Consider the following 13284-nt stretch of genomic DNA (forward strand, 5'->3'; position numbering starts at 1 on the left):
TTTAGTCAACGAGTTAAAGTTTGGCGGCTCATTTTGGAGCCTTTATATATTCTTTACTTATAGAATATTTTGTTTTTCACCGAAAGATGAGTTCATGGCAACCTTTTTTACCCTTTATTTTAGTTTTTTTTTTGCCAACTTTAGTAGAAGGTATATCAACTTTCGGTGGTTGTATTGAAGGTTTAAAAAGTGGAATACAAATAAGCTCTTGCTCATTCGAATCTATGAACAAACAATCAATGCACGAGTCGCTTCATCAGAATTAAGGACGAACAAGTGATGATAGCTCACAGAAAATGTGCCGGACATGCAGTGACGCTATAATGTCACTAGAAAATTTAGCCAAAACACCTCATATTAACTATATAAAATATCAAAAATTTGTTTAATAAACTCCATCAATCCAAAATGTCACTTTCACTAGCATAATAAAGCACAAATAACACACCATCTAAACCCAATTTTTTTTTATAGTACCACCTAAACCAATTTTCCTTAAAAATATATATATTATTCTAATTTGCTTTGTCACTTTCACTAGCATAATAAAACACAAATAACACACCATCTAAACCCAATTTTTTTTATAATACCATCCAAACCAATTTTCCTTAAAAATATATATATTATCCTAATCTGCTTTCTAATTGTCCCCTTCTACGTATTTCAATAAATTTGAAGTCCGGCTAGGTCAGGGAGAACACATTCAATGGCAAAATCCTACGCAATACCCAAATCACCAATTTTATTTGTTGTACTAGAAATTTGTCTTTCCACCTGTGAGCAAGGTGGAATGTCTGGCAGTATTTCTACTTAAGTAGACACCTGAATGGATATTTGACATAAGAAACCAGAGCTCGAAGGGCTTGAACATGTAAAACCAGGGTTTCCAGGGTTTGATTTCGGAATATAACAGGTAAGTTATCTGTGCTAAATCGTGTTGCAGATATTGCATTTTCAAAGATTATAGTGCTTTATTGCCTACCTACTGCTATTTGAGCAGGGATATTGAGTCCTTGTACTGGAACTCCCTGACATTTGGATAGATGGCCTTTAATTGCACTGGAAATAGCTCCACAGAAATAGAAATCATAACCCATATTGATTTCGTCGTAATAGAATGATCGCTTGCGATTTGAACTGGTGACCACCTTTGGGCAACCTGGGCCCTTTTACACCTAGAATAAATCCTCCTCCTCATTCTGCGACTCTGGGTTTTTCTTACTTTCATGGATCCAATGAGGGTTTCAAATTTTTCCCGAAAAGTTTCGTTTTTTTACCTGCAATTTGTTTTTCGGGCATATGTTGGTCCCATGATATTGATTGTTGTTAACTTGGCATGTATATTCCCAGTCTTTCATGTTTCAAGAAGTCATTATTTCTATCCTTTCTTGTTGGATGCATATAATTTTGGATTTTGCCCGCTTTCTGAATGTTTCCGAGACGATTCTTCTTGTATTTGCAGACCTATCTCCTTGATTTCCATTCCTGTACATATTTTAAGGAAGCTATTTATTTTGACCCTTTCTTTGTTGGGTTGCATTCAATTTTCTGATCCTTGTGAGCTGGGTTCTGTTCAATTTTCGGCTTTTCCCGTTTTTCAATTCTACCGGTGTCCAGGTAGTTGCAGAGCTTCGTCATCGATTCTCATCCTTGTACATATTTAAGTAAATGCCTGGTCTCGGTTTTATATTGTACATAAAAGTAATGGTCTGAAAGTTGGTTTTTGTTGCTGCTGGTCATGTAATTTGTAGCTTTCTACAGCTGATTCTATAATGTTATTTTTAGTAATTCTGATTTTGTGAAGGATGGATGTAAGCTCCGATACCAAGAAGAAGAGGATCAGTGCAATGCTTCAATCATATTATTGTTGCGTTTTTCTTTAATAATAAACTTGTGCATTTGGCTGGAACTTCTAGTGCTAAGTTCTGTTAGTAGGACTTTTTAAAATTTATAACCTGTAATAATAAAATGATAGAATTGATGACTCTTGAGTTTTTATTATTCAGTCTAGACTCTAAAGTGACTGTTGAATATATTTTTCTTCGATTCTGTCGCACTCAAGAAAATTGGTAGCACTATGTTTCCAATTACATTGAATCTTTGAAGATTCCCACAACATCTATGCCAAGTTAAAATTTCACTAATGGCAAGACAGATAAGGTATTCGGCGCACCACCAGAAAAGCTATCTTTTACATGATCAGCTTGGAGAATATGTTATTGGGAAAACGTTATCTGAACAAGAGTGATTAGTTTGAAGTCTTTTTCTTTAAGCTTGGAAAAGTATATGTTTGAAAACTCAAGATCCGGGCATCTTAAAGTCTTGCCGCTGGTAATGTCTTACTCAATTGTACTTTACAAGGATCAAATACATGAATTTTTTCCTATGTTGCATGAGTTTCTGGAACGTGGGAACGTTGGGAACTTGGGTATGGGTTTTCGGAACGGCTAGAGGTTTCTCCAAAATTTACAGGAAACGACTAATTGGGAGCGGTAATATTATATAATAAAAAAATTAAAAATTAAAAATATATATTTTTTAATTATATAATTCATATAATAATCAAAATTAATATTGATTCAAAATACTCGAATATTAAAATCAATTTAAATTTATAAATAATAAATATATAGCCTCTGTTATATATAAATATATTCTGTGGGTGTGTCTCTCCCTTTTATATATATAAAATGCCAAGTTCATTATCAGTTCTCTGACATGTTTCTCTAGTTATTCTTACGAGAAAAAACAACTCTAATGTTTAAGCATTGACTGCCACATACAATATGCACACACTCATTATCAATTCTCTGACATGTTTCTCTAGTTATTCTTACGAGGAAAAACAACTCTAATGTTTAAGCATTGACTGCTACATCCAATATGCACACACAATCTTCTGCGATATATATACATAAATAACAAAAAAAATACTCATCAGCTTGACATCCCAGATATTGCCCTTACATCGAGGTGCCACACGCTTCCTTAACCCATCAAGAGATTGCTCCAGTTTCTCAATTAAGGATATCGGTGTTAAATAAGTCTTTGGCCTTTCTTCCTACGAAGGTTTCAACATAGGCTCATGTTTTGTGGGCAGTTCAACATATTTCTCTACAGGCTTTGTACTCCCCAACCCTAGGGAACGTGGGAACTCCAAAAAAAACAGTCTTCAAAGTTTCCCAAGCTCCCTTGAAGCTCCTGCTGAAAAGGTAACGTTCCCATACAGTTTCAAATCCAAAGCTCCCTGGAGCGCGGGAACCTTTGGAATGGGTTTCCCACCTCTCAGGAGCGGTTCCCATGTAACAGAGATTTTTTCTTTTCTAGGGACACTGACATGACTAAGTTGGATACATTTTTGTCTGAGAGTTTGTAACACAAGTAGTCTTTAAGTGATATAAATGTCTCCCTTAGCTTGTCATCACTAAAAGTTACTAACCTAATTTTCTTTGGGAAAGTGTCCTTAATACCTATCCTCCACTTGCTAATTACCTAATTGAGGGGCGGGGATCTGGATGTATTTCTACTTTGCAAGGGATGCTTCCAGTGGTGGTGTCTAATGTCTTTAGCAGTTATTGTGGATATGGAAAGAGCTGCACAGCATCACCTGCATGCTTGTTCTCTGCATTTGGATGGGAACATCGCTGTCTGTTCTGGTTTTAGGCATGAAAAAAGTCCATCTGCATGGTAATCATATATAACGAATACGTAACTATGCAGGTTGTGCGTTGTAATTTGTGATATGGGTTTTAGGGCACATTGATTCTGCCGTTCATGTCTGACTTTGAAAGAATCCCAATTTTTCCATTTGATGGGAATTTGTTCATCGCAATAATTCTAGCACTGAGGTTTAAGAGTTAAATGATTTTAAAGTCGTCCTAAAATAAGTATCATAAGAGTTTGTATCTAGCAATGCCATTGATTACATTAATTCTGTAGATTGATGGATATTTATCTGTGGGATCACAGGCTATGTGTTTATGTGTTTTGGCAGCGATATATTTTTAAAACCTTTTTCAAGGTGGATGGATGGTGACCATGTCGAATGAAACTGAGGCAGTGCCTGGCTCTCAAGCCATTGTGCAACAGCGTTTTAACCAGGTCAAATTTGAAATCAGTGTTCCTGTTCTTATGTTTTGTTGGCATGTCTTTTCATTCCTGTTTGTGTAGTTTTATTCTCTGGCTGCGGTGTTGTTTATAACTTTATTCACTCAGCTGAGTGAAAAAAATCCTTGCTATTTCATTTATGTTTGATTCCCTAAGCTGGTTATGGGAAGACATCACTTGCAGTTTCACAAATATGTATTTTTTGCAAACAATAACTGATAATCTATTGATGATAACAATCTGTGGAACTGATTTTGCCAATCCCAGTCTGGGGAATGAGTTCAATTTATTTGTTCTTGTAGGCTATAGAGTTCGAAAAACAACTGCGTTCTCTAATTGATTCCAAAGGTCCCTTGGGTGTTAATGTTTGGGACCTCCGCTGCAAGATACGTGATAGTTATGAAGCTATCATTTTAGAGGACCACGATTTTGCAGAAACTCATGATGTTGAACAAGCTCTTTGGAGGCTCCATTACAAGCAAATTGAAGAGTTTCGAACGAGAATTCGCAAAAGTATGGCTGCAACCACAGCTACCTCTTCAGGGCCAACTATTCCCATTCCTGGAGCTAAAAATATCACAAGAAGTGAGCCTGTTCACAAGGTTTTGGCAAGTTTTAAGAGTTTCTTGTCTGAAGCAAAAGGATTTTACCATGAGTTGATTTTGAAGCTCAGGGCAAAGCATGGGCTTCCCCAGGACTTCTTCTCCACTGAAGAGATCAACTGTAACAACAATCAAAAAAGTGCTGCAGATTTGAAAAGATGTCAGTTATCATGCCATCGCTGCTTGATTTATTTAGGCGATCTTGCTCGATACAAAGAACTACATGGAGATGCAGATGGGCAAAACCATGATTGGTCAGTTGCTGCTAATTATTACCTGAAAGCGATTTCTTTCTGGCCAGCAAGTGGGAACCCTCATAACCAGGCGGGTCTCTATCTTGGTGCATTTGTAGAATAAAAACTAAGTTCTAGCTCTTGCTGAAAATTTGAAAGTGCCATTTTAAATGCATAGTCATTTCAGTTCTTCTAATGATTGCAGTTTAGTTCTCAACTGAGACTACATTTTTAAAATCTAAAGCCATTAGCTTTCTTTCTGCCACTTTTATCATCTAGGTGTTATTTCATAGTTGCTTGCAAGTTTGTCTCATGATATTCTTTCCAGATGTATATTTTTAAAACTTTCTAATAGTTTTTGAGTTGTTATTTGCAGCTTGCTGTTTTGGCAACTTACGTGGGGGATGAGTTGCTAGCTGTATACCGCTACTTTCGAAGTTTGGCTGTCGAGATGCCTTTTCTGACAGCACGGGACAATCTGATTTTATTGTTTGAGAAGGTAAAGAGGACACTTTAGTTCATCTTTTATTAAACATCCATTTGGTTGAGTTGGAGTCTATCTTTTGTTAACAACAACCCAGAGGGCACAGTATGTTACGTTGTGTTTGAGAAGAAATTTCACAAATCCTTTAGACATGTTAGTATGGTCTATTTTATGAATCTATATTATTCTATAACAGATTTTTTTATGAACGGTTGGGATGGTGGACCCCAAATATGTGAGGTAGGGTATCCTGCCTCATTGCTTTCCAGCACACATTTTTTGTGTATGAAAACCCCCTTATAAGGATGCAACCACCCTACGCCTGTTAGTCTTTGTATCTAGGAAAGTGTGTCCAAGACTCCAAGTCCTGGGTGTGCATGTGGCAGAAGAAGGTAGAGGTACAGACAGAACAGTTTGGCAAAGGAGGTGCTGGAACAGGTCCATACTACAGTATAAGGTATTCGTACTGCAGGTCCTTACATACATGTGTGGCAATCTTAACAGATCTGTACAGCATTGATTTCTGTGCTGCATGGTGGTCTGTGGATGAGGGCGTGGCAGTAGAGTATACAAAAGGGCTCACCAATACTTTTATAGGCTTTTAACATTGAGGAGACATGCATGCATGCACCAGCAATAGATAGGAATGGATATTGTTAGCTTCAACTGTTTGCATGTTGTTTCTTAGTTAAGTAAATGAGGGCACATGCATTTTCACATGCTGGTTTCAGTTTTGTCAAGCAAATTTCTAATTTTTAGTTCAAGTTGTCGAGATGCCTTTTCTGACAACACGGGACAATCTGATTTTATTGTTTGAGAAGGTAAAGAGGGCACTTTACTTCATCTTTTATTAAACATCCATTTGGTTGAGTTGGAGTCTATCTTTTGTTAACAACAACCAAGAGGGCACAGTTGTTACATTGTGTTGAGAAGAAATTTCACAAAGCCTTTAGACATGTTATTATGGTCTATTTTATAAATCTATATAATTCTATAACAGATTTCGTATGAACTGCTGGGATGGTGGACCCCAAATATGTGAGGTAGGGTATCCTGCCTCATTGCTTGCCAGCACACATTTTTTGTGTATGAGAACCCCCTTATGAGGATGTAACCACCCTACCCATCAGTTTTTGGTACCTTGGAAAGTGTGTCCAAGTCCTGGGTGTGCATGTGGCAGAAGGTACAGGTACAGACAGAACAGTTCAGCAAAGGAGGTGCTGGAACAGGTCCATGCTACAGTATAAGGTATGGCAAGTAGTACTGCAGGCCCTTACATACATGTGTGGCTGTGGCAATCTTAACATATCTGTACAGCATTGGTTTCTGTGCAGCACGATTTGGAGTTTTCGAAACGGGTACGTTTAAAAAAGTCACCTCCTAAAAATGGAAACTTTAGCAGAAACGTCAATTGAAACGTCATATATGTATAGATATATAAAAGAAAGTTAAAATAAGTGAATAACACATTATCTTACAAGAAAAAAAGGAACAAGATGCATAGATGACAATAACGAAGGAAAACCAAGTCTATATTAACTCTCATAGATGTGATTACATGATGGTTGAGTTTCGGTCAACTTTCGGAGTTTCAGGTACGGGTGCGACCTGAAACGCTGGGTTCCTAGAAGTTTTGTGCAACATAGACTTCAATAGAAAAGTTTAGATTTCTTACTAGCTTATATTTATATGCTTGCGATCCTATTAATGTCACTAAGGTGAAACAATGGTTGAAGCATTGGGGCTCAAAATTATGGTATGAATTAGCCCTCAATTAAGACAATGTTCCGAAGCAGTGCATATTAGCGTTATCGGAACCGGTCAGTCCGACTGGTTTGGGGGCAAAACTGGTCCGAACAGGAAAAAACCGGTTTGGTACCGAACCGATCCGGGTCGGTTCAGAGACTAGTTCCACCAGTTCACAAGTTCCGTGGCCAGGGCATAAAAAAGCATTTTTTTATTCTTTATTTATTTTTTGTTATTATTTTTCCTAGTTTCTAATGCTACTCTGCCCCCCCCCCCAAGCTATTTAAACCAGTGTTGAAAATATCGGTATCGGCAAAATATCGGCGAGGGTCCAGAAAATATCTTATCGGCAATATCGGCGAAAATATCGGCAAAATATCAGCAAATATCGGCAAGCATAAAAAATAATTTTTTCAAATTTTTAAATATAGCCGATATTTTGCCGATATTTTCCGATATTTTCAAAACAGAAAATATCGCGATATTTTCTCGGCGATATATCGTTTTGCCGAAAATATCGCGATATTTCCGAATATCGCCGATATTATCAACAGTGATTTAAACACCCCCACCCCCTCTATCTCACTCACACTATTCATTCAAGTCTCCTGCAATTCTTAAGCTAAGTTCGGTGAGGAGATTTCGAAGAGTTTTGCAGGGTTGTTTTGAAGGAGTTTTTTTGCAGATTTGAAGAGCTGATTGTAGTCTTGGAGAGTTGTTGGGGAGTGTGTTTGAGTATATACACACTAAGAAGAGGAACCGTTTGGAGCAAAAGCGGTTAAATGACATGGTTTTTGTTCTGTACAACCTTAGGTTGAGGCACAACCAATTGCTCAATAAAACCCCTGAATAAAACAACATTGTCTTGGGTAATTTTGATCCAACATCAGAATGGGTTGTGGAGAGTCAAGCACCAAAATTTGACAATGAAGACCTTTCACAAGATGCAGAGATAGATATATTGAAGCACCAGTAGCAACTTCAGGGCTAGGTGAATCAAGCGGTAATCCCATTGCAAACTTGGATGCTACTCATTCTTCAAATGAGGACGAGGAGGATGATCAGGAATCAGATGATCGATGTTAAAGGCCTTTTAGAGTCTGCTTCTTGATGTTTGTAATATTTTTGGTTCAACGATGGTTTGCACTAAGTGCTATTTTGGTTATGAACTATTACTTGCTATATAAATGAGAACTTTTGCATATTTGTGTATAAATGGTTTGGATTCATATGGATGCACATGAATATATTTGTTTTTTCTTTAAAATATGAATATATTATGTGTTTTTGGTAAACCGTTTTTTTAGGTTAGTTGATTTGTTTAATCCAGTTTTTTTCGGTGCCGGCTGGTTCCCGGTCCACAAGGTTTTCCAGTTCGATGACCGGTTCGGTTCTGATATCATTGGTCCATATTGTAAATAAGTCAGAGGCATTGTGTTTTTGGTAAACCTTTTTTTTTTAGGTTAGTTGATTTGTTTAATCCATTTTTTCGGTTCCGGCTGTTTTCCGGTCCACAAGGTTTTCCGGTTCAATGACCTGTTTGGCTCTGATAACATTGGTCCATATTGTAAATAAGTTAGAGGCATTGTGAATCTGTGGATTCCTTGTCACAGCAGGGCTTGAATCCTTGACTGGAGGAATACACTATTTGATCTACAAATACTAGTCCATAATTGCCATCCAAATTTCTGAAGCATGCATCACCAAATTTCTGAAGCATGCATCACCAGGTATGTGTTTGAAATAAAAGTTTGTGGTTGAAGAATAAATTTTTCGGTCTTGAGATTGTTGTGACTACATTAAGGCGACACATGCAGGCAGTGTCACAATACGCCCAAAATCTTGTGACAGTCTGATTACTCAAGTTTTCTATAATTCTCATAGCTGCAGTCACCATTTTTATTCCCACTCTTATTTGAACTCTCTTATGTCACAATCCTGAGCACAAATCTATTGCAATCAAGGACAAAGATCAGTACTGGTATGTTTCATTGTGGTACGATGTATTGAAGCTTCCTGAGAGAAGAATCAAATATGAAAGGGTAACTTAGCATCATAGTTTTTCATAGAGACTGGGAATATGTAATCTCGTCTGATTCAAAGGCTATAAAATTCTGAGTATATTGACAATTATAGTTTTGGCACTTAGGTCATGCTTCTATAGTTAAGCAGTAATGTGTGCATTAATGGCCGAAAGGACAGGTCTGTAGCGTTGCTCTATCAATCGTCTTGAGGAGGGTTTGTTGGTATAAAATACCTAGTTATGATGACAGTTGAAGATATTTCAAGTTTTGAAGCAAATCTCCAGGCTGTCACTTCCAGTTATTCATAATCTAATTATAGTTGTAAAATGCAAGGTATTTTCTAGTATCTATGACGTGAAAGATATAATTGGAAGTAGACCAGCTTGACGACTCAGTGATATTGTCAAGCACTCAGTATCAAGAGTAATGTTGTCTGACATCTCTAAGTCTTACAGTGACTGAATTCTCTGCATGGTATATCAGCAGGTATGCTATCTCCTATACAACTCTGCATCTGTTCTAGTCTTCTTTCAGTTTAATATTGTATGACATTGTTTCAGATGTACTGTCTTGTTCACAGACAAAGTTGTGAACAAGACAGACATTAGATTTTCTTGATTAAAGATTTTCCTCTATACAATCTATCAAGTTAAATATATTGGAGCTCCTATTGTCTTTGGCTTGCTGGATAAGGGTTATGGCATATTCAAATAACAATTATTCTATTTTCTCAAGCCCCTGTCGTAGAGGAAGAGGAGCCAAGGAAACCTGAGAAATGTCTATTATCCTGCTGAAGTATCTATTCATACTATTGTGATAAGAATATGTGCTGACCGGTGAAGTCAATGTAAGTTTCCTTGATATTAAATCCATAGTTTGTACAAGTGATGTGGTCAGCACTCTCATTTACATCATGCAGTGAAAGCATAAATAACAAGGAAAATTTCCCTTCCACTGTGAGGAGAAACAATCTTCTTATCTTCAGTATCTTATCTTGAAGACCTATAGTAAAGCAGGGACACTGTTAACAATTCTTGAAAAATCTCTCTGGATATCCTGAAGCAGGTAAATAGTTTTGAACCCAAGAAAGAAAATAGCGATGAAGGTTGCAATATGAGCAACCTTGAAAGTTTCTTATTTTAAAAGAACCAGGACCAGACCCTTGCAGCAACCTCCTCATTGAAGAAGGAAACTGAGAGGAAGGCTGGTTGTACTCAGATGCCTCGGACCTTTGCATCATGGATTAATAGCTGTCGTGAAGTAGCTGGATGAAGAATAGGATTTCTTCAGGACCATGAAGATGAATTTCTCTCTGATCTGAAGAAAAGCATTTATGAAATTCTCTGACGCAATTAAAAAATCTCACGAGGATCAGATTGATGAAGTCTGCATGACTACCTGAAGCAAGGTTTCAGAGGGAGTCATTGAATCCCTGGCTATCTGTATAGATGTCTATGGCACTCAGACCAAAAGCAAAATTACAGGAAAAGTAGCTATAACTTGAGCAAGGCCATTCCCTCAATATTTAGAGGGAGCAATAATTGAAAATGCAGTTTTAATGATGTCTGTTGATATCAATATAAGATTTTCGGAGCCAAGATGAAAATCTTTGATACACCATTTCCTGCACTTAAAAATAAAAGCTTGGTGAGATGGAGTATCTATTGATTCCTGGTTTTCTTGATAATCACCTATCACATGCCTCTAAGTCAAGTTATGGATGTCCCTCATATATGAGATAACTACTTGCTTCTATTTATCAGAAATTCTCTACTGGAATATAAGGCTCCATGGATATTCTGATACTGTCTCAGTCTCAGATAACAGGATGATGAGAAGTACACCCAGTGCTATATTCCTTGAAGCTGAATGCATGGAGCCAGTTGGTTGTTGAAGCTCTTCAGTAAGCTATTTGAGTACAAGCTAGAATCTGCCATTGTATATTGTAGACTGGGACTCACTTTTCAGAGAATCATATTGACTCCTGCTATCACTTTATTCGGGATATGTTATAGCAAGGGTCATTCCTGTTTATGGAAGAACACTACCAAGATTATGGCATGTTCAATTACAAAGTGGATGGATTTTATGAGAAGCAGGCTGCCAGATGGACACTCTGCACCCTGAAAAGACAAGCTCAGGCTGTGGTCTCCCTGAGCAAGAGGGAGTAAGATCAGTCAAATATTTTCTTCATCAAGGTATGCAAGAAGCAGAGGCTTGCTAAGTGTTGCCAAGATCTCTTTTGTAAATCAATATATTTGCCATACATACATCTATATATTGTTGAATGGAGCTATGAGGCTCCCATTGATCTAGTCCTGACTTTCAGAAAGCAACTTGGCACTATTCCCTATATGAAGGTTAAGATTGAACATTGAGCTCCAGGAACTCCTGGGGGCTTGGGGTACTTATTGAGTTATGAGCGACCATAGGGTGAGTGGTTCACCTCCCCCTAGTGGTGCGCTGTGTACAGGGTGAGTGGTTCACCTCCCCCTAGTGGTGCGCTGTGTACAGGGTGAGTGGTTCACCTTCCCCTATGATACCCCATGGTGGTTGACATGCGTGTAGGGTGAGTGGTTCACCTCCCCTTCTGTTGATGACATATGCATAAGATGAGTGGTTTACCTTCTCCTACGACATATGAGCAGGATGAGTGGTTCACCTTCTCCTGTGGATACCCCAGTGAGAGATGCATATAGGCAATCGTTGACATGTGGGTGGGACGTGGTACATCTTTACCCCACATGTAGGATGCTTATTTCCTACGATCTGTGGTTGACATGTCGGTAGGACGTGGTTCATCCTTTCCCTACTCTCGGTGTTTTGCATGCATGTAGGATGTGGTTTATCCTTTCCCTACAATGATTGTGATATGTGACTGTAGGAGGTGGTTCATCCTTTCCGTACGTGTAGTTGTGAGTAGGATGTGATATACTCTTTCCCTGCTAATGTTATTGCATCATCCTCATGTAGTTTGGGACTCAAGGGAAGTACCTCTCATCTGGCCAATGAGTTGGGAAAAGTGGATAGGGACCATAGAACTACCGATGGACGCACCGTGTATTGCCGTACTCCCTATGTGTAGGATGCACGATGTTCCAACAACTTGATCACTTTGGATCAAGTCCGATTGAGGTTCGACCTCTTGTTATAGGAATTAACTTATTGACAGTGGAGAGTGGCAAGGTCTTGTGACTCACTCTCGATCGATTCTTCTTCATTATCTATATCAGTGTTCAATAGAGATGCGGTGAGATGAGATTCAAAGATGGTTCATGACGACATGATGGCATGACGATCAATGACAATGGTTGATGGTTTGATAGGTGAAATTCTCCCTAGTTGAGAGGGAGTGTTAAAATTGGCAACTGGGGCCAAATTCCACTTTGGACAACTCAGTTGATGAAGATAATTATTGCATTAAATTCCTCTCTTTGAGAGGACCAAAATCAACCTAAAGATCGTCAAATTTGGATAAGGAGAAGTGGGTTTTTGAATTTATGTTCCATCACATGTAAAATATTAAGGTTGGCCTTACCATATGTCGGCTTACAATAACCAATAGTCACGTCTCTTGATGCCCATCAAATACTATAAATAGAAGAGTCCTCCATCCATATTTGGCATCATCATATCTCATTCTTCTTTTTGAAATAGTCACAGAAGAAGGCAGTCTCCAATGAAGATGGTAAGGGCAAGGATAGCATCATCAAAAGTCTCCTTGATGGGCCGTATTCAATAGGCTAATGACCGAGACTGTTTAAGGGCTGATTTATATTATGTTGAACATGATTCTCATGGATGATCCCTCCTAGAAACAGGCCACACTTGATAGGGCCACCTTCATCCATACCTTAAGCCTTGATCCTCAGTTCAGGAGACCGTGTAAGGAGGCCGCTGTCTGTCATACTTAAACAATGAGCAATATGGTTTGTTCTTGAAGCCTAGAAGATGATTAAAGGCTTGCGTGTTGATGGAGGGACTATATGAAGGGAGGCCGCAGTCAAATCTAAGGTCTGCTTGGTGTGAACAAGGTGCCTTTAGCAGACTGTGTTTTGCCCTAACCAGTATTCAGTATTTCAGAG

The 13284-nt window shown here is 38.2% G+C and overlaps 1 protein-coding gene across 3 annotated transcripts in view; it reads left to right on the forward strand.

Annotated features, from left to right (window-relative positions):
- Nucleotides 1-659: 659 nt before the first annotated feature.
- The window catches only part of LOC149173740 (uncharacterized), a 93735-nt gene continuing 81110 nt past the window's right edge, over nucleotides 660-13284 (forward strand). For 2 of the 3 annotated variants that reach the window (XM_089424714.1, XM_089424716.1), the window contains exons 1-4: nucleotides 660-916; nucleotides 3998-4104; nucleotides 4413-5036; nucleotides 5322-5444. In XM_089424714.1, the coding sequence (XP_089280840.1) occupies nucleotides 4033-4104; nucleotides 4413-5036; nucleotides 5322-5444 (819 nt within the window). In that variant the 5' untranslated portion in view covers nucleotides 660-916; nucleotides 3998-4032. Of the gene's footprint in view, nucleotides 917-3972; nucleotides 4105-4412; nucleotides 5037-5321; nucleotides 5445-13284 lie in introns of all 3 variants that reach the window. The other variant, XM_089424715.1, reaches the window with a different exon arrangement.

This window comes from Pinus tabuliformis, chromosome 4_2, assembly GCF_031772625.1.
Source record: "Pinus tabuliformis cultivar Carrire ecotype Pingquan chromosome 4_2, CPIR1, whole genome shotgun sequence".
Lineage (NCBI taxonomy): Eukaryota > Viridiplantae > Streptophyta > Pinopsida > Pinales > Pinaceae > Pinus > Pinus tabuliformis.